At 35.3% G+C, this 21,879-nt stretch overlaps 1 protein-coding gene across 1 annotated transcript in view; it reads left to right on the top strand.

The window, feature by feature from the left end:
* Positions 1-21,879, top strand: part of grik4 (glutamate receptor, ionotropic, kainate 4) — a 1,015,986-nt gene that overhangs the window by 979,476 nt on the left and 14,631 nt on the right. The window contains 3 exon segments of the mRNA XM_061878268.1: positions 10,385-10,558; positions 12,417-12,582; positions 19,562-19,787. Coding sequence (XP_061734252.1) covers positions 10,385-10,558; positions 12,417-12,582; positions 19,562-19,787 — 566 coding nt within the window.

The raw sequence follows: 21,879 nt of genomic DNA on the forward strand, positions 1-21,879 counted from the left end.
ACTGTTTTTAAATTCATGATACTATATTCTACAAATTGCCATAATTTTTACTGTAAAATATTGTTGACTACATTGGCATTTTTTTTGTGAAAAAAAAAACATACTTTCATTTTATATATTCTAAAAATTGCCATCATTTTAACTGTAAAATTCTGTTCACTATGCTACCATTTTTTTCCGTAAAGAAACACCAGATACTGTTTTTAAATTTACGATAATATATTCTAAAAATTGCCATACTTTTTACTGTAAAATTCTGTTGACTCCACTAGCATTTTTTTTTCGTGAAAAAAAAATATATACTGTTTTTCAATTATGATAATTTTTTCTAATAATTGCCATAATTTTATTGTAAAATACAGTTGACTACACTAGCTTTTTTTTCTTGAAAAAAACAAAAAACCGATACTGTTTTTCAATTTATATGTTCTAAAAATTGCCATCATTTTTATTGTAAAATTATGTTGACTAAAGTAGCATTTTTTTTTTTTTTGTTAAAAAAAAAACAGATACCGTTTTTCAATTTATGATATATTCTAAAAAAAATTGCCTTCATTTTAACTGTAAAATTCTGTTGACCACGCTACCATTTTTTCTGTAAAAATACACCAGATACTGTTTTTGAATTCACGGTAATACAGTATATTCTAAAAATTGCCATAATTTTTACTGTAAAATTCTGTTGATTACACTAGCATTTTTTTGTTCGTGAAAAAAAAAACATACTGTTTTTTAATTTATGATAATATGATGTAAAAATTGCCAATCTTTTTTACTGTAAAATTCTGGGGACTAAGTTGCAAGCAGTCCCCCCACGACGCCAAAAGGGAATAAGCTGTAGAAAATGGATGGATGGATGAGTTGCCAGCAGTATCATTCAAAACATCGACCTGTTCCCCTCCAGACCTGCAGGGGGCAGAGAAACACAACAGCCACATCACAATTCACCAAACAGGGACGGCCATTTTGCCAACAGAGCAGCATGTGGTCTTGGAGAAGGAAGAAGGAAAAGTCTGATAGTAAGAAGGACAAGTCTGTTAGTAAGAAGGACAAGTCTGTTAGTAAGAAGGAAAAGTCTGTTAGTAAGAAGGACAAGTCTGTTAGTAAGAAGGACAAGTCTGTTAGTAAGAAGGAAAAGTCTGTTAGTAAGAAGGACAAGTCTGTTAGTAAGAAGGACAAGTCTGTTAGTAAGAAGGACAAGTCTGTTAGTAAGAAGGAAAAGTCTGTTAGTAAGAAGGACAAGTCTGTTAGTAAGAAGGACAAGTCTGTTAGTAAGAAGAACAAGTCTGTTAGTAAGAAGGACAAGTCTGTTAGTAAGAAGGACAAGTCTGTTAGTAAGAAGGACAAGTCTGTTAGTAAGAAGAACAAATCTGTTAGTAAGAAGGACAAGTCTGTTAGTAAGAAGGACAAGTCTGTTAGTAAGAAGGACAAGTCTGTTAGTAAGAAGGACAAGTCTGATAGTAAGAAGGACAAGTCTGTTAGTAAGAAGGACAAGTCTGTTAGTAAGAAGGACAAGTCTGTTAGTAAGAAGGACAAGTCTGTTAGTAAGAAGGACAAGTCTGATAGTAAGAAGGAAAAGTCTGATAGTAAGAAGGACAAGTCTGTTAGTAAGAAGGACAAGTCTGTTAGTAAGAAGAACAAGTCTGTTAGTAAGAAGGACAAGTCTGTTAGTAAGAAGGACAAGTCTGTTAGTAAGAAGGACAAGTCTGATAGTAAGAAGGACAAGTCTGTTAGTAAGAAGGACAAGTCTGATAGTAAGAAGGACAAGTCTGTTAGTAAGAAGGACAAGTCTGTTAGTAAGAAGGAAAAGTCTGTTAGTAAGAAGGACAAGTCTGTTAGTAAGAAGGACAAGTCTGATAGTAAGAAGGAAAAGTCTGATAGTAAGAAGGACAAGTCTGTTAGTAAGAAGGACAAGTCTGTTAGTAAGAAGAACAAGTCTGTTAGTAAGAAGGACAAGTCTGTTAGTAAGAAGGACAAGTCTGTTAGTAAGAGAAACAAAAGCTTAACAAAGCAAGCAACTAGAAGAATAAAAAAGCCAGAGAGACTCCTTAGTTCCTGGTCACACCCAAACTGGTAGGAAATGAACTTGATTTGTAAATATTTTGTTTGAAATGTTTGGTTTTTGATTGATTGATACTTTTATTAGTAGATTGCACAGTACAGTACATATTCCGTACAATTGACCACTAAATGGTAACACCCCAATAAGTTTTTCAACTTGTTTAAGTCGGGGTCCACGTTCATCAATTCATGGTTTGAGCTACTAACTGTGTTCTTTGTGTTTATCTCAACTTTGAGTGACTTTATCCATTTGAAATATTAACAAAGGCAAAGTGGATGCTTATCTTTGGCTTGAACTTGTTTAAATACTCAGTTAAGTTGCTTGTTTACTTTATTTTAAAATGTTTTATTAGATTTTACAGTTAAAATGACAAACAGTCATACTGTACTCACGCAAACCCTTCATTCAGGCACACATCCACTCATACACACTTGAGGAGAGAAGTGCACATGAACTTTAACAACTCAAGGTTTACAGTACAGACATTATTAGAAAAGATACCCAAATATTCTGTATATATATATATATATATATATATATATATATATATATATATATATATATATATATATATATATGTCTTGATTGGATTATCCAGAGAATAGTGCTCGATACCGTGGTAGAGCGCAATATGTGTGTGTGGGAAAAATCCCAAGACTACTTCATCTCTACAGAACTGTTTCATGAGGGGTTCCCTCAATCTCCTGATGATTTTTCCCACACATATATATATATATATATATATATATATATATATATATCTCTCTCGAGAAAATCGATTCGAATATGAATCAAATCGAATGCGTTGTGCGATTCAGAATCGATTCTCATTTTTTTTAAATCAATTTTAATCTTTTTTTTTTCTATCAATCCAACAAAACAATACACAGCAATACCATAACAATGCAATCCAATTCCAAAACCAAACCTGACCCAGCAACAATCAGAACTGCAATAAAGACACAAACACGACACAGAACAAACCAAAAGTAGTGAAACAAAAATGAATATTATCAACAACAGTATCAATATTAGTTATAATTTCAGCATAGCAGTGATTAAAAATCCCTCATTGACATTATCATTAGACATTTATAAAAATAAAAAAAAAGAACAATAGCGTCACAGTTGCTTACACTTGCATGGCATCTCATAAGCTGGACAACACACTGTGTCCAATGTTTGCACAAAGATAAAATAAGTCGTATTTTTGGTTCGTTTAATAGTTAAAACAAATTTACATTATTGCAATCAGTTGATAAAACATTGTCCTTTACAATTATAAAAGCTTTTTCTTTTAAATCTACTACTCTGCTAGCATGTCAGCAGACTGGGGTAGATCCTGCTGAAATCTATGTATTGAATGAATACACAATCCTTTTGAATCGGAAAAATATCGTTTTTGAATCGAAAATCGAATCGAAAAAATCGATATATTATCGAATTGTGACCCCAAGAATCGATATTGAATCGAATCATGGGACACCCAAAGATTCACAGCCATTATATATATATATATATATATATATATATATATATATATATATATATATATATATATATATATATATATATATATATATATATATATATATATATATATATATATATATATATATATATATATATATATATATATATATATATATATATATATATATATATATATATATATATATATATATATATATATATATATATATATCCATCCCGCTCTGGCTATCCAGACCACAGCAAAATGGATGAATATTCCTGTGCATCAAGGATCCTCAGGAAGTGATCACAAGATCACCTCCCGAGGGCCTGTCCACCATACACACTTAAAAAGGAAAAAAGATAAGTAAAAATTACAGGGCTTGATCAATACAGAACAATAATCACAAAAAAGCAAGTAAACCATGACAAAACTATATCAAAAGTGACACAAGAAAAACAATTGTAGTGTTGAATCAATACAAAAAATAATAACAGTTTAGTATTTCTTTAAATGACTACCAAGTTATGATTCAATATATGTCAGTAAAGGTTTCCAGGTTAATTCCCATTAATTCATCTTTGTAGAGTTTATAAATTTTATTTTTTCAGGAGTCATTACATTCACAAGTTCATTTAAGCAGTTCCTGAAGTTGGGTGCTGATAGAGTTTTCCAGTCTCTGAGAAAGAGTCTTTTGGCCAAGACCGTCCCAAGCAGCAACACACCTGTAATATGTTTTGGAAGCTTTTGTGCTTCTGAAGGCCACCCAAACAAGATCATATCCCTGTCAGGGACAATATTTCCCCAATATACCTCCGAGTGAAAAAAGAAAATGCTGGACCAAAATGATTGAATAATAGGACATCCCCAAAAGGAGTGAGACAGCGATCCTTCAGCAGGTTTACATTTATCACAAAGTGGAGATGTATCAGGATAAAATGTGTCATAAAACTTTAGAAAAGTAAAAACGATGAATCACGTTAAAGGGGAACATTATCACCAAACCTATGCAAGCGTCAATATATACCTTGATGGTGCAGAAACAAGACCATGTATTTTTTTAACCGATTTCCGAACTCTAAATGGGTGAATTTTGGCAAATTAAACGCCTTTCTGTTTATCGGTCTTTTAGCGATGACGTCAGAATGTGACGTCACCGAGGTAACACACCCGCCATTTTCATTTTCACATTACAAACACCGGGTCTCAGCTCTGTTATTTTCCGTTTTTTCGACTATTTTTTGGAACCTTGGAGACATCATGCCTCGTGGGTGTGTTGTCGGAGGGTGTAACAACACTAACAGGGAGGGATTCAAGTTGCACCACTGGCAAGAAATCTGCCGCCAGACCCCCATTGAATGTACCAGAGTGTCTTCACATTTGACCGGCGATGCTAAGACAGACATGGCACAGAGATGTATGGATAACCTGCAGATGCATTTGCAACCATTAAGTCAACCAAATCACAAAGGTGAGTTTTGTTGATGTTGTTGACTTATGTGCTAATCAGACATATTTGGTCGCAGCATGACTGCCAGCTAATCGATGCTAACATGCGACGCTAATCAATGCTAACATGCTATTTACGCTAGCTGTATGTACATTTAAAACTAAATACCCACATTTAAAGAGAAACAAACACTTACCAATCGACAGATTTAAGTTGCTCCAGTGTCACAAGATGCGAAAGTCCTGATCGTTTGGTCCGCACATTTTACCGCCGATGCCAATAAGGCAGCCATGCTATGGGCCACTTCATTAGGTACACCCATGCTATGGCCGAATAGCGTCAATAGCTATTTGCTCAATAGCTTCAATTTCTTCTTCAATTTCGTTTTCGCTATCTGCCTCCATACTCCGACCATCTGTTTCAATACATGCGTAATCTGTTGAATCGCTTAAGCCGCTGAGATCCGAGTCTGAATCCGAGCTAATGTCGCTATATCTTGCTGTGGTAACCGCCATGTTGTTTGTATTGGCAGCACTGTATGACGTCACAGGAAAATGGACAGTGGTTTCGAAGACAGCGAAAATAAGGCACTTTAAAGCTTTATTTAGGGATATTCCGGGAGGTGTAAAATTTTGAAAAAAACTTCAAAAAATACAACAAGCCACTGGGAACTGATTTTTATTGGTTTTAACTCTTTTGAAATTGTGATAATGTTCCCCTTTAAACTGTATAAGCCTATGTCTGCTGTTAATTGAGCACCAGGGGCGTCACTAGACCTAATACTGGGGCACAAATAATTCATGTGAGCATGCAAAGCGCGCAAGCAAAAACATTTTTAGCACTTATTTATCATAAAAAATACATAAATAGTGCTTTAAACTATGAAATCATATCAGGTGATGTTGTATGGATCTTTGATGAACCACCTGAAATTAACTAATGCATTTGACCTACTTGTGCACTTTTTTACTCCAGACTTCTAAACTGCTACTGGTAAATTTATCAATCAATGTTTATTTATATAGCCCCAAATCACAAATGTCTCAAAGGACTGCACAAATCATTACGACTACAACATCCTCGGAAGAACCCACAAAAGGGCAAGGAAAACTCACACCCAGTGGGCAGGGAGAATTCACATCCAGTGGGACACCAGTGACAATGCTGACTATGAGAAACCTTGGAGAGGACCTCAGAAGTGGGCAACCCCCCCCCCCCCTCTAGGGGACCGAAAGCAATGGATGTGGAGCGGGTCTAACATGATACTGTGAAAGTTCAATCCATAGTGGCTCCAACACAGCAGCGAGAGTTCAGTTCAAAGCGGATCCAAGACAGCAGCGAGAGTCCCGTCCACAGGAAACCATCCCAAGCGGAGGCGGATCAGCAGCGTAGAGATGTCCCCAACCGATACACAGGCGAGCGGTCCATCCTGGGTCCCGACGAGCGGTCCATCCTGGGTCTCGACTCTGGACAGCCAGTACTTAATCCATGGTCATCGGACCGGACCCCCTCCACAAGGGAGGGGGGGACATAGGAGAAAAAGAAAAGAAGCGGCAGATCAACTGGTCTAAAAAGGAGGTCTATTTAAAGGATAGAGTATACAGATGAGTTTTAAGGTGAGACTTAAATGCTTCTACTGAGGTAGCATCTCGAACTGTTACCGGGAGGGCATTCCAGAGTACTGGAGCTCGAACGGAAAACGCTCTATAGCCCGCAGACATTTTTTGGGCTCTAGGAATCACTAATAAGCCGGAGTCTTTTGAAGGCAGATTTCTTGCCGGGACATATGGTACAATACAATCAGCAAGATAGGATGGAGCTAGACCGTGTAGTATTTTATACGTAAGTAGTAAAACCTTAAAGTCACATCTTAAGTGCACAGGAAGCCAGTGCAGGTGAGCCAGTATAGGTATATATATGTATGTATATATGTATATAAAGGTATATACAGTATAGGTATATATGTATGTATATATGTATATAAAGGTATATACAGTATAGGTATATATGTATGTATATATGTATACAAAGGTATATACAGTATAGGTATATATGTATGTATATATGTATATAAAGGTATATACAGTATAGGTATATATGTATGTATATATGTATATAAAGGTATATACAGTATAGGTATATATGTATGTATATATGTATATAAAGGTATATACAGTATAGGTATATATGTATGTATATATGTATATAAAGGTATATACAGTATAGGTATATATGTATGTATATATGTATATAACGGTATATACAGTATAGGTGTATACAGTATAGGTATATATGTATGTATATATGTATATAAAGGTATATACAGTACAGGCGTAATGTGATCAAACTTTCTTGTTCTTGTCAAAAGTCTAGCAGCCGCATTTTGTACCAACTGTAATCTTTTAATGCTAGACAAGGGGAGACCCGAAAATAATACGTTACAGTAATCGAGACGAGACGTAACAAACGCATGGATAATGATCTCGGCGTCTTTAGTGGACAAAATGGAGCGAATTTTAGCGATATTACGGAGATGAAAGAAGGCCGTTCTAGTAACGCTTTTAATGTGTGACTCAAAGGAGAGAGTTGGGTCGAAGATAATACCCAGATTTTTTACCGAGTCGCCTTGTTTTATTATTTGGTTGTCAAATGTTAAAGTTGTATTATTAAATAGAGGTCGGTGTCTAGCAGGACCGATAATCAGCATTTCCGTTTTTTTGGCGTTAAGTTGCAAAAAGTTAGCGGACATCCATTGTTTATTTTCATTAAGACACGCTTCCAACTGACTACAGTCCGGCGTGTTGGTCAGCTTTAGGGGCATGTAGAAATAAAAGCAAAAAGGAAGAGCAATGAATCTTTTTGAAATATATATTGCAGTAATCATCTGCAAATTTAACATCTACAAAAGTAAAACAAAAAATAAAGCACCCCTACATCTCTGGGTTCTTTTATATTATTTAATTTCCATTAATGGCAATGTGGCTAATCCTATTTCAGATACACAAAACTATCAAATATACACAAAACAATAAAGCCACAGTAGTAGAATAAATGAACATCTGTTGTGTGTCTGTTCCGGGAATCATTTTCTGAGAAGTAAACTGTAATGTCTCCTTTTCATTTTTGCAAAGTGGTCAATCACTCTGGACAGACATGCAAATATTACAGTAACTGTTATACAGTTGACCAGTGGTTCCCAACTGCTGGCTCCTGACATAAAACCACACAACTCGACGGTTGACAGAGGTGGGTAGTAACACGCTACATTTACTCCGTTACATCTACTTGATTAACTTTTGGGATAAATTGTACTTCTAAGAGTAGTTTTTATGCAACATACTTTTACTTTTACTTGAGTATATTTATAGAGAAGAAACGCTACTTTTACTCCGTTCCATTTATCTACATTCAGCTCGTTACTCGCTACTTTTTTTTTTATCATTCTATTAATGTTTGTTTTGGTTTTTCAAAGTAGGATCTACACATGCCTGCGTTTCACCAATCAAATGCAGTCACTGGTGACCTTGGACCAATCAAACAAAACCAGGCGGTCACGTGACCGTCACACGTCGAATCCGACTTAAAAAAGTTGAAAAACTTATTGGGGTGTTACCATTTAGTGGTCAACTGTACGGAATATGTACTGTACTGTGCAATCTACTAATACAAGTTTCAATCAATCAATCAAAAGTGTAAAGGAAAAAAGACACTTTTTATTTCAACCGTACTTCCGTCAAAAGCCTAAAGACTGATCGTACAGTTCCTGTCTTCACAATAAAAGCGCCGCTCCATCGCGCCTGCGCTAACAAAATAAGAGTCTCCGAAAGCCAGCGCAAACAAGCTAGCAAGCTACGGAGTTTGCCGCCAATGTATTTCTTGTAAAGTGTATAAAAACCAATATAGAAGCTGGACAAATAAGATGCCAAAAACCAACGAGTTTCATGTGGTATTAGACAGGAAGGAAGAACTTTTTTTCTCCTCCATTTGAAAACGTGGACATTATCAGCACTATACTGTCTGATTCCAATCAATGCAAGTCATCAGAATCAGGTAATACACCAACTTATATTCTTGTCTTCATGAAAGATAGGAATCTATATGTTAAACATGCATGTATATTCATTAAAACACCTTCAACATGTCAACAAAAACTAAATAAATAAATATAAATTATATATATATATCCATCCATCTATCCCTCCATTTCCTACCGCTTATTCCCTTTTGAGGTCGCAGGGGGGGCGCTGGCACCTATCTCAGCTACAATTGGGCGGAAGGCGGTGTACACCCTGGACATATTAATACATATGATATATGTGTGTATGTATATGATACGTGTGTGTATGTATATATGAGGTAGATCACCTCGACTTGGTCATTTATTAAACAATTGATTGTCCTTGAAAATCTTTCATGTGGTATTAGACAGAAAGGAGGAACTTTTTTTTCTCCTCCATTTGAAAACGTGGACGTTATCAGCACTTTACTGTCTGATTCCAATCAATGCAAGTCATCAGAATCAGGTAATACACCAACTTATATTCTTGTCTTCATGAAAGATAGAAATCTATATGTTAAACATGCATGTATATTCATTAAAACACCTTCAACATGTCAACAAAAACGGCAAAATATATATATATATATATATATATATATATATATATTATATATATATATATATATATATATATATATATATATATATATATATATATGATGTGTGTGTGTATATATATATGAGGTAGATCACCTCGACTTGGTCATTTATCAAGTAATTGATTAACGTTGAAAAACTAATTTTTGGTGTTACCATTTAGTGGTCAATTGTAGGGAATATGTACTGTACTGTGCAATCTACTAATACAAGTTTCAATCAATCAATCAATCAATCAATAAATGCCTACTGAGCCTATGGTGCTGTTAAGTTATTGTGGCTCAATTTGCCTTTTTTTATTTTAATGTACTATTATTTAATATATATTATTGTTTTAGTTGCGTATGAGATATTCCTGGCTCTGAATTTGCTCATTGCTATTTTTATGTTTTTGTGCATTACTTGTTGCCGTAATGAGGTTACTCTTCAGTTACTCAGTACTTGAGTAGTTTTTTCACAACATACTTTTTACTTTTACTCAAATAAATATTTGGGTAACTACTCCTTACTTTTACTTGAGTAATACATCTCTAAAGTAACAGTACTCTTACTTGAGTACCGTTTTTGGCTACTCTACCCACCCCTGACGGTTGATAACCACACAACTTGAGAATTAATCTTTAGATTCATGATTTACATTGTAGATTGTCACTGAAGGCATCAAAACTATAAATGGAGAAGGAAGTTTGACAACCCTGCTGTACTGTGTCCCCCACTAACCGCCAACCTCTCTTCCCCCAGATTGACGCCTTACGAGTGGTACAACCCCCACCCCTGCCTGAAGGGCCGCTGCAACCTGCTCATCAACCAGTACTCCCTGGGCAACAGCTTGTGGTTTCCCGTGGGAGGTTTCATGCAGCAAGGATCCACCATCGCTCCCAGGGCGCTCTCCACACGCTGTGTCAGCGGAGTTTGGTTAGTTAAGTAGCTCCGATCAAGACACGCTGGGGTTTCTCTGCCAAAAGATATGAGTTGCCAAATGTAAAAGTTCAGTCATATTTTGATTTACTTCTCGGGTTGAATCTACTTTTCTCGATTTAACTCACTTTTCTCAATTCCGTTCATTGTCAAACGCGGAAGTGCAGCATTTAGGTTTAGATTTAACATATACATTTATATCTAGCATATATATTTATATTTAACTATCAGGTTTGGATTCAACATTTAGGTTAAGATTCAACATTTAGATTTAAATCGAGCATATATATTTATATTTAGCATTTTGGTTTAGATTTCATAATTTAGATTAAGATTCAACATATAAATGCATATTTAACATATATATTTATATCTAGCATATGCATTTATCTTTAAGATTTAGGTTTAAATTTAACATTTATATAACTATATTTATATCTAGCATATAGATTTATATCCCGCATATTTATTTATATTTAACATTTAGGTGTAAATTTAACATTTCGTTAAAGATTCAACAGATATATTTATATTTAACACATATATTTATATGTAGCATATTTATATTTAACATTTAGGTTAAGATTCATCATATAGATTTTTATCTAGCATATTTATTTATATTTAACATTTAGGTTTAGATTTAAAATTTATGTTAAGACTCTACATATAGATTTATATCTAGCATATTTATTTATATATAGCATATTTATTTGTATTTAGCATTTAGGTTTAAATTTAACATTTATGTTAAGATTCAACATATGGATTAATATCTACCATATAGATTTATATCTAGAATACTTATTTATATTCAACATTTAGGTTTAGATTTAACATTTAGGATAAGATTTATATATATAAGTGTGTGTGTGTGTGTGTATATATGTGTGTGTGTGTGTATATATATGTGTGTGTGTGTATATATATATACATATATATATATATACATACACACACACACACACACCCATCTACACACACATATATATATATATATATATATACACACACATATATACACACATATATGTGTGGTTTCAGTGAGAAAAGGGTGGTAATAAGTCGGCTCTTACCATAGACATGAGCGGAGAGCTTGCGTCGTTTCTCGTGCCCCTGTCAAAGAGGCAGCTGCGGACTCTCTTGCCTCCTCCGACCGGCCGCCCCCCCAACGTGGGATGCTTCCACCGTGGAGGAGGGGGAAAAAAAAATCTCAGCCCGGCCCCAACGGCTGCCTTCGCTTCGCTTCGTCGAGAAACGTGGCTTCCCTCAGAGACGCTGGCGGTAACCACACCCGTGGCCAAACCCCTCCGACTTTCAGCTACAACTATATAATCTCACTAAAACACTAGTAACACAATAAGCAGATAAGGGATTTTCCAGGATTATCCTAGTAAATGTGTCTGATAACGTCTGAATCACTCCCACTGCCCTTGTCTTTTTTTCTTCTTCTTCTTGTCCTTCACTCTCCCTTTCCTCATCCACGAATCTTTCATTCTCGCTCAAATTTATGAGGAAATATTCGCTTTCTCGGTCCGAATCGCTCTCGCTGCTGGTGGCCATGATTGTAAACAATGTTCAGATGTGAGGAGCTCCACAACCCGTGACGTCACGCGCACATCGTCTGCTACTTCCGCTACAGGCAAGGCTTTTTTATTAGCGACCAAAAGTGGTGAACTTTATGGTGGATGTTCTCTACTAAATCCTTTCAGCAAAAATATGGCAATATGGCGAAATGATGAAGTATGACACATAGAATGGACCTGCTATCCCCGTTTGAATAAGAACATCTCATTTCAGTAGGCCTTTAAGATGCGTAGCAAAGCCCAACATGAATTTTGACTGTCCTCCGCAGGTGGGCCTTCACCTTAATCATCATCTCCTCCTACACCGCCAACCTGGCCGCCTTCCTGACCGTTCAGAGGATGGAGGTGCCCATCGAGTCGGTGGACGACCTGGCCGACCAGACGGCCATAGAGTACGGCACCATGCACGGGGGCTCCACCATGACTTTCTTCCAGGTCAGGGTTCAGGCACACCCGTGCGGATGATGGACTAAATGGAATGAATGAGACACGCGGTTACTTTAGTCCAGGGGTCACCAACGCGGGCACCAGGTCGCCCGTAAGGACCAGATGAGTCGCCCGCTGGCCTGTTCTAAAAATAGCTCAAATAGCAGCACTTACCAGTGAGCTGCCTCTATTTTTTAAATTATATTTATTTACTAGCAAGCTGGTCTCGCTTTGCTCGACATTTTTAATTCTAAGAGAGACAAAACTCAAATAGAATTTGAAAATCCAAGAAAATATTTTAAAGACTTGGTCTTCACTTGTTTGAATAAATTCATTTATTTTTTTACTTTGCTTCTTATAACTTTCAGAAAGACAATTTTAGAGTAAAAATACAACCTTAAAAATGATTTTAGGATTTTTAAACACATATACCTTTTTACCTTTTAAATTCCTTCCTCTTCTTTCCTGACAATTTAAATAGTATTCAAGTATCTTTTTTATTTTTTATTATCAATCAGTCAATCAATGTTCATTTACATAGCCCTAAATCACTTGTGTCTCAAAGGGCTGCACAAACCACAACACAAACCACTACGATTATAAAGAATAATAAATACATTTTAATTTAATTCTTCATTTTAGCTTCTGTTTTTTCGACAAAGAATATTTGTGAAATATTTCTTCAAACTTATTATGATTAGAATTCAAAAAAAAAATTCTGGCAAATCTAGAAAATCTGTAGAATCAAATTTAAATCTTATTTCTAGGTCTTTTGAATTTCTTTTAAAATTTTTGTTCTGGAAAATCTAGAAGAAATAATGATTTGTCTTTGTTAGAAATATAGCTTGGTCCAATTTGTTATATATTCTAACAAAGTGCAGATTGGATTTTAACCTATTTAAAACATGACATCAAAAATATGTATGTATTCAGTGTTTCAAAAAAATATAAATATCATTAATTATTAATAACATAGAGTTAAAGGTAAATTGAGCAAATTGGCTTATTTCTGGCAATTTATTGAAGGGTGTATCAAACTGGTAGCCCTTGGCATTAATCAGTACCCAAGAAGTAGCTCTTGCTTTCAAAAAGGTTGGTGACCCCTGATCTAAATCTGGAAAATCTGTGGAATCAAATTTAAATCTTATTTCAACGTCTTTTAAAACTCTTAAAATTTCTGTTCTGGAAAATCTAGAAGAAATAAGGATTTGTTTTTGTTAGAAATATAGCTTGGTCCAATTTGTTATATATTCTAACAAAGTGCAGATTGGATTTTAACCTATTTAAAACATGTCATCAAAATTCTAAAATTAATCTTAATCAGGAAAAATGACTAATGATGTTCCATAAATCCATCCATTCATTTTCTACCGCTTATTCCCTTTGGGGTCGCAGGGGGCGCTGGTGCCTATCTCAACTACAATCGGGCAGAAGGCGGTGTACACCCTGGACAAGTCGCCACCTCATTGCAGATGTTCCATAAATTATTTTTTTAATTTTTTCTAAAAGATTCCAATTAGCTAGTTTTTCTCTTAATTTTTTTCGGTTGAATTTAGAATTTTAAAGAATCGAAATTGAAGATAAACTATGTTTCCAAATTGAATTTTCATTTTTTCCCGATTTCTCCTCTTTTAAACCGTTCAATTGAGTGTTTTTTTCATCATTTATTCTCTACAGAAAACCTTCCGTAAAAGGAAAAAAAAATGTATGACAGAATGACAGACAGAAATACCCATTTTTTATATATATATATATATATATATATATATATATATATAGATTTATTTATTAAAGGTAAATTGAGCAAATTGGCTATTTCTGGCATTTTAAGTGTGTATCAAACTGGTAGCCCTTCACATTAATCAGTTCCCAAGAAGTAGCTCTTGCTTTCAAAAAGGTTGGTGACCTCTGCACTAAATCTAGAAAATCTGTAGAATCAAATTTAAATCTTATTTCAAAGTCTTTTGAATTTCTTTTAACATTTTTGTTCTGGAAAATCTAGAAGAAATAATGATTTGTCTTTGTTAGAAATATATCTTGGTCCAATTTGTTATATATTCTAACAAAGTGCAGATTGGATTTTAACTTATTTAAAACATGTCATCAAAATTCTAAAATCTTAATGAGGAAAAATTACTCATGATGTTCCATAAATCCATCCATCCATTTTCTACCGCTTATTCCCTTTGGTGTCACAGGGGGCGCTGGTGCCTATCTCAACTACAATCGGGCAGAAGGTGGTGTACACCCTGGACAAGTCACCACCTCATTGCAGATGTTCCATAAATTATTTTTTAAATTTTTACTAAAAGATTCCAATTAGCTCGTTTTTCTCTTTTTTTTTTTCGGTTGAATTTTGAATTTTAAAGAGTCGAAATTGAAGATAAACTATGTTTCAAAATTCAATTTTAATTTTTTTCGTGTTTTTCCTCTTTTAAACTGTTCAATTAAGTGTTTTTTTCATAATTTATTCTCTACAGAAAACCTTCCATAAAAAGAAAAAAAATGTATGACAGAATGACAGACAGAAATACCAATTTTTTTATATATATATAGATTTATTTATTAAAGGTAAATTGAGCAAATTGGCTATTTCTGGCAATTTATTTAAGTGTGTATCAAACTGGTAGCCCTTGGCATGAATCAGTACCCAAGAAGTAGCTCTTGCTTTCAAAAAGGTTGCTGACCCCTGCTTTAATCAAAGGGTCAATGGCGATGTTCCCCGCTCGCCTTCCTCCGACCACAAGTGCGATCTGTTTCCTGCCTCTTTTTTTAAAACTCAATAGCGGCCTCCTGTTAGCGAAGCAGCCACCGTGAGCTCAGCAGGAAGTCGAGTACGAGGCAGTGAAGGATGACATGGAGTCAAGTAGCATCTTGCATGGCCGCCTTGTTGTCCGCTCCACTGTTGATGATGCCGGCGAAGACGGAGGGAAAGGAAAGAGGAGGACAAGTTAGAATGCTAACTGTTGTGCATTCAAGGTGACGACGTGTGCAGCAATGCTACTTCCCGCTCAAAGAAGTCTTTGTTTAAAACTACGTAGCTTTGTTTACTGCAGGGGTCACCAACCTTTTTGAAAGCAAGAGCTACTTCTTGGGTACTGATTAATGCCAAGGGCTACCAGTTTGATACACACTTCAATAAATTGCCAGAAATAGCCAATTTGCTCAATTTACCTTTAATAAATAAATCTATATATATAAAAATGGGTATTTCTGTCTGTCATTCGGTCATACATTTTTTTTCCTTTTGCGGAAGGTTTTTTGTAGAGAATAAATGACGAAAAAAACATTTAATTGAACGGTTTAAAAGAGGAGAAAACGGGGAAAAAAATGAAAATTAAATTTTGAAACATAGTTTATCTTCAATTTCGACTCTTTAAAATTCAAAATTCTACCGAAAAAAAGTAGAGAAAAACTAGCTAATTCGAATCTTTTTGAAAAAAATTAAAAAAACAATTTATGGAACATCATTAGTAATTTTTCTGGATTAAGATTAATTTTAGAATTTTGATGACATGTTTTAAATAGATTAAAATCCAATCTGCACTTTGTTAGAATATATAACAAATTGGACCAAGCTATATTTCTAACAAAGACAAATCATTATTTCTTCTAGATTTTCCAGAACAAAAATTTTAAAAGACATTGAAAAGACGTTGAAATAAGATTTAAATTTGATTCTACAGATTTTCTAGATTTGCCGGAATAATCTTTTTGGATTTTAATCATAATAAGTTTGAAGAAATGTTTCGCAAATATTCTTCGTCGAAAAAACAGAAGCTAAAATCAAGAATTAAATAAAATGTATTTATTATTCTTTACAATAAAAAAAAAAATACTTGAACATTGATTTAAATTGTCAGGAAAGAAGAGGAAGGAATTTAAAAGGTAAAAAGGTATATGTGTTTAAAAATCCTAAAATCATTTTTAAGGTCATATTTTTTCTTTAAAATTGTCTTTCTGAAAGTTATAAGAAGCAAAGTAAAAAAAAACTAATGAATTTATTTAAACAAGTGAAGACCAAGTCTTTAAAATACTTTCTTGGATTTTGAAATTCTATTTGAGTTTTGTCTCTCTTAGAATTAAAAATGTTGAGCAAAGCGAGACCAGCTTGCTAGTAAATAAATGAAATTAAAAAATAGAGGCAGCTCACTGGTAAGTGCTGCTATTTGAGCTATTTTTAGAACAGGCCAGCGGGCGACTCATCTGGTCCTTACGGGCGACCTGGTTCCTGCGTTGGTGACCCCTGGTTTACAGTAACACTGTCCGGAAAAAATCAAATATCCGTACTCGGGTCAAACTGTCGCCATCGTTATACTCTGCAAAAAGTCAGTGTTCAAAAACAAGAAAAAAAAAATACAAAAATGAGAGGTATTTTATTTGAACTAAACTAAATTATCTGCCAAGAAAATTTGGCTTGTCAAGACTTTCCAAAACAAGTAAAATGAGCTAACCTCAATGACGCCATAAATACCTTCAAATAAGTATATTCTCACTAATAACAAGTACACTTTTCTTGGTGGAAATAAAAATCTGACCTTTTTGCTCAATATGTTGAAAAATATTGTTAAATTAAGTAAAAGTTAGTGCCATTGTCTCAACATAATTATATGCAGTTGGCATCACATTTCTTCAAACCAGCAAACTTATACTAAAAACTAATTTATTGTTCTTAATGGAAAGGCAACAACTCTCGGGGTCTTCTAGCCGCTCAGGCAAATCATATTGTCTAAAAATGCATTTTCCATGACATCATCGCGCCAAGTGCGTGTTCTTTCAGTCAATCAGTGCACATAAATACAACCCGGCCAAAATGTGTTTAGTTGAAATTTGGAAGAATTTATCTGAATGTGCATGAACTACAGTATTTCTGTTCAAAATAGTTTGAAATGTTAAATGTTTAAATAGTAACTGTACTGTGCCGACTGTACTAATATATGAGTACGTGTTTTCTATTGTTTCATTGAAAATAAAACAGCAAAGTCCATCTGTTTTAATTATGAGACACAATTGTCTCAAAATCATGATTTTTTTCATGCTTGTACTAAGAAATGATTACTTTAAATAAGTAGTTTTATACTTGTGAGTGTTGATGACACCGCTTTGCAAGACTTGATATTCTAGTTTCAAGCATGTTTTACTCAATATAGCTCATCAAATCTCAGCAACAAGCTGTAATATCTTACTGACATCATTTAGGACCTAAACACTTAAAACAAGTAAAACACTCGGACATAAAATCTGCTTAGTGAGAAGAATGATCTTATCAGACGGAGAATAAGCAAATATCAGCCTTATTTGAGATATTTCATCCTACTTAGATTTCAGTTTTTGCAGTGTACTTTTTATTAACTGTACAGGCAAACATTTAAATGACATTTTAACTATTACATTTAACATTGAATGCCATGAAAATAAGTTAAATGGTGTTTTAATGTTGTCCTGCACTGCAAAAACTGAAATCTAAGTAAGATGAAATATCTCAAACAAGAAAAAAAAAAATACAAAAATGAGGGGTATTTTACTTGAACTAAGCAACATTTTCTGCCAATAGAACAAGAAAATTTGGCTTGTCAAGACTTTCCAAAACAAGTAAAATTAGCTAACTTCAATGAACCCAAAAATACCTCAAAATAAGTATATTCTCACTAATAACAAGTGTACTACTACAGTATACGAGTACGTACTTTCTATTGTTTCATTAAAATAAAAACGGCAAAGTCTATTTGGCTGTCATCTGTTTTAATGAGAAACAATTGTGTCAAAGTCATGATTTTGTTTTACATTCTTGAAATAAGAAATTCTTACTTTAAAAAGTAGTTTTATACTTGTGAGTGTTGATGACACAGCTTTGCAACATTTGATATTCTCCTTTCAAGCATGTTTTACTCAATATAGGTCATCAAATCTCAGCTACAAGCTGTAATATCTTACTGACATCATTCAGGACCTAAACACTTAAAACAAGTAAAACACTCTAACATAAAATCTTATGTACGGCCGGGCAAGTCCCAGGATGCCCAAAATGTCCATAACACACCCAGCCGAGTCCCATGGGGAGAGGGGATGAAAGTTGGAAAAGTCAGCAAAAGTCCCAAAAATGTTGAAAATACCTACACAGGTTCGAGTCCCACAAGTTCTGCCGCCGGCCGGGATGCACAAAATGTCCAAAACGCGCCCAGCAAAGTCCCACGGGAAGGTGGGGAGAAAAGTGACAAAAGTCGGGGAAATGTTCAAAAGTCCCACCCGGGTTCGAGTGTGCACTCAAACTCAAACTTGAACCCGGTTGGGACTCGAACCTGGGTAGGTATTTAGAACATTTTGGGGGACTTTTGCCGACTTTTCTCATTTTCCCCCCTACTTCCCGTGGGACTTTGCTGGGTGCGTTTTGGACATTTTTTGTATCCCAGGACTTGTGTGGCCGGCGGCAGGACTCGTGGGACTGGAACCCCGGGGAGTTATTTTGGACACAATTGGGACTTTTGAACATTTTGGCCGCCTTTTCCCCCTCTTCTTCCCCACCTTCCTGTGCACCATTGCTGGCTGTGTTTTGGACACTTGGACAAAAACAGTTTCAAGCATATTTTACTCAAAATAGGTCATAAAATGTCTGAAACAAGCTGTAGTATCTTACTGAGATCATTTAGGACCTAAACCCTTAAAACAAGTAAAAGACTCGAACATAAAATCTGCTTAGTGAGAAAAATTATCTTACCAGACAGAAAATAGGCAAATATCAGCCTTATTTGAGATATTTCCTCTTACTTAGTTACAGTTTTTGCAGTGTATAATTCGCTCCTTGATAAGTTTCCCAGGAAGAGGGTCAAGTAAACATGTTTGTTTTATTCCATTTTCACGTTGTTACAATTCCTTTAATGTTATTTCCTCAAAACGACTTTACCGCTACACTTGGGGTGAGGTTTATATTGGGAAATTCTTGGACCGGGACTATAAGTGGTCTGATGATAATGCAAATGTTTTCTGGCAGAACTCTCGCTACCAGACCTACCAGCGGATGTGGAACTTCATGCACTCCAAGCAGCCCAGCGTGTTTGTGAAGAGCACCGAGGAAGGCATCGCCCGCGTCCTCAACTCCAACTACGCCTACCTACTGGAGAGCACCATGAACGAGTACTACCGCCAGAGGAACTGTAATCTCACGCAGATCGGCGGGCTGCTCGACACCAAGGGCTACGGAATCGGCATGCCGTTGGGTAAGTGTGTGTGTGTGTGTGTGTGTTGTGTGTGTGTGTGTGTGTGTGTGTGTGCGTGTGTGTGTGTGGGAGGGACTGACGAAATGTAGCGATTGATTTATTATTTTTTTTAAGCAGAAAAGTTAAGTGTACCATACCACAGGGGTCACCAACGCGGGCACCAGGTCGCCCGTAAGGACCAGATGAGTCGCCCGCTGGCCTGTTCTAAAAATAGCTCAAATAGCAGCACTTACCAGTGAGCTGTCTCTAATTTTTAAATTGTATTTATTTACTAGCAAGCTGGTCTCGCTTTGCTCAACATTTTTAATTCTAAGAGAGACAAAACTCAAATAGAATTTGAAAATCTAAGACAATATTTTAAAGACTTGGTCTTCACTTGTTTAAATAAATTCATTTTTTTTTTTTACTTTGCTTCTTATAACTTTCAGAAAGACAATTTTAGAACCTTAAAAATGATTTTAGGATTTTTAAACACATATACCTTTTAAATTGTGAATTATATTTATATAGCGCTTTTCTCGAGTGACTCAAAGCGCTTTTACATAGTGAAAGCCAATGTAAAAGTGGGGCGGCATGGCGTAGTGGGTAGAGCGGCCGTGCCAGAAACCTGAGGGTTGCAGGTTCGCTTCCCACCTATGGACATCCAAATCGCTGCCGTTGTGTCCTTGGGCAGGACACTTCACCCTTTGCCCCCGGTGCCGCTCACACTGGTGAATGAGTGATGAATGAATGATTGGTGGTGGTCGGAGGGGCCGTAGGTGCAAACTGGCAGCCACGCTTCCGTCAGTCTACCCCAGGGCAGCTGTGGCTACAGATGTAGCTTACCACCACCATCGTGTGAATGAATGATGGGTTCCCACTTCTCTGTGAGCGCTTTGAGTATCTAATAATAGAAAAGCGCGATATAAATCTAATCCATTATTATTATTATTATTATTATCTAAGTTACATTTAAAGCAGTGTGGGTACCACTGGGAGCAGGTGGGTAAAGTGTCTTGCCCAAAGACACAACGGTAGTGACTAGGATGGTGAAAATGGGGATCGAACCTGGAACCCTCAAGTTGCTGGCACGGTCACTCTACCAACTGAGTTATACCGCTATCCTTCCTCTTCTTTTCTGACAATTTAAATCAATGTTCAAGTATTTTTTTTTTTATTGTAAAGAATAATAAATACATTTTAATTTAATTCTTCATCCAGGCTCGGGATCTTTCTGTGTGGAGTTTGCATGTTCTCCCCGTGAATGCGTGGGTTCCCTCCGGGTACTCCGGCTTCCTCTCACCTCCAAAGACATGCACCTGGGGATAGGTTGATTGGCAACACTAAATTGGCCCTAGTGTGTGAATGTTGTCTGTCTATCTGTGTTGGCCCTGCGATGAAGTGGCGACTTGTCCAGGGTGTACCCCGCCTTCCGCCCGATTGTAGCTGAGATAGGCGCCAGCGCCCCCCCCGACCCCGAAAGGGAATAAGCGGTAGAAAATGGATGGATGGATGTTTCGACAAAGAGTATTTGTGAAATATTTCTTCAAACTTATTATGATTAAAATAAAAATAAAAATATTCTGGCAAATCTAAAAAATCTGTAAAATCAAATTTAAATCTTATTTCAAAGTGGATTTTAACCTATTTAAAACATGTCATCAAAATTCTAAAATTAATCTTAATCAGGAAAAATTGCTAATGATGTTCCTTCTATAAGTTATTTTTTTTATTTTTTCAAAAAGATTCGAATTACTTAGTTTTTCTCTTTATTTTTTTCGGTTGAATTTTGAATTTTAAAGAGTCGAAATTGAAGATAAACTATATTTCAAAATATAGTATATAGTATATTTAATTCTTCATTTAACTTCTGCTTTTTGACGAAGAATATTGTGAAATATTTCTTCAAACTCATTATGATTAAAATTAAAAAAAAATATTCTGACAAATCTAGAAAATCTGTAGAATCAAATTTAAATCTTATTTCAGTCTTTTGAATTTCTTTTAACATTTTTGTTCTGGAAAATCTAGAAGAAATAATGATTTGTCTTTGTTAGAAATATAGCTTGGTCCAATATGTTATATATTCTAACAAAGTGCAGATTGGATTTTA

This window comes from Nerophis ophidion, linkage group LG18 (assembly GCF_033978795.1).
Source record: "Nerophis ophidion isolate RoL-2023_Sa linkage group LG18, RoL_Noph_v1.0, whole genome shotgun sequence".
NCBI lineage: Eukaryota > Metazoa > Chordata > Actinopteri > Syngnathiformes > Syngnathidae > Nerophis > Nerophis ophidion.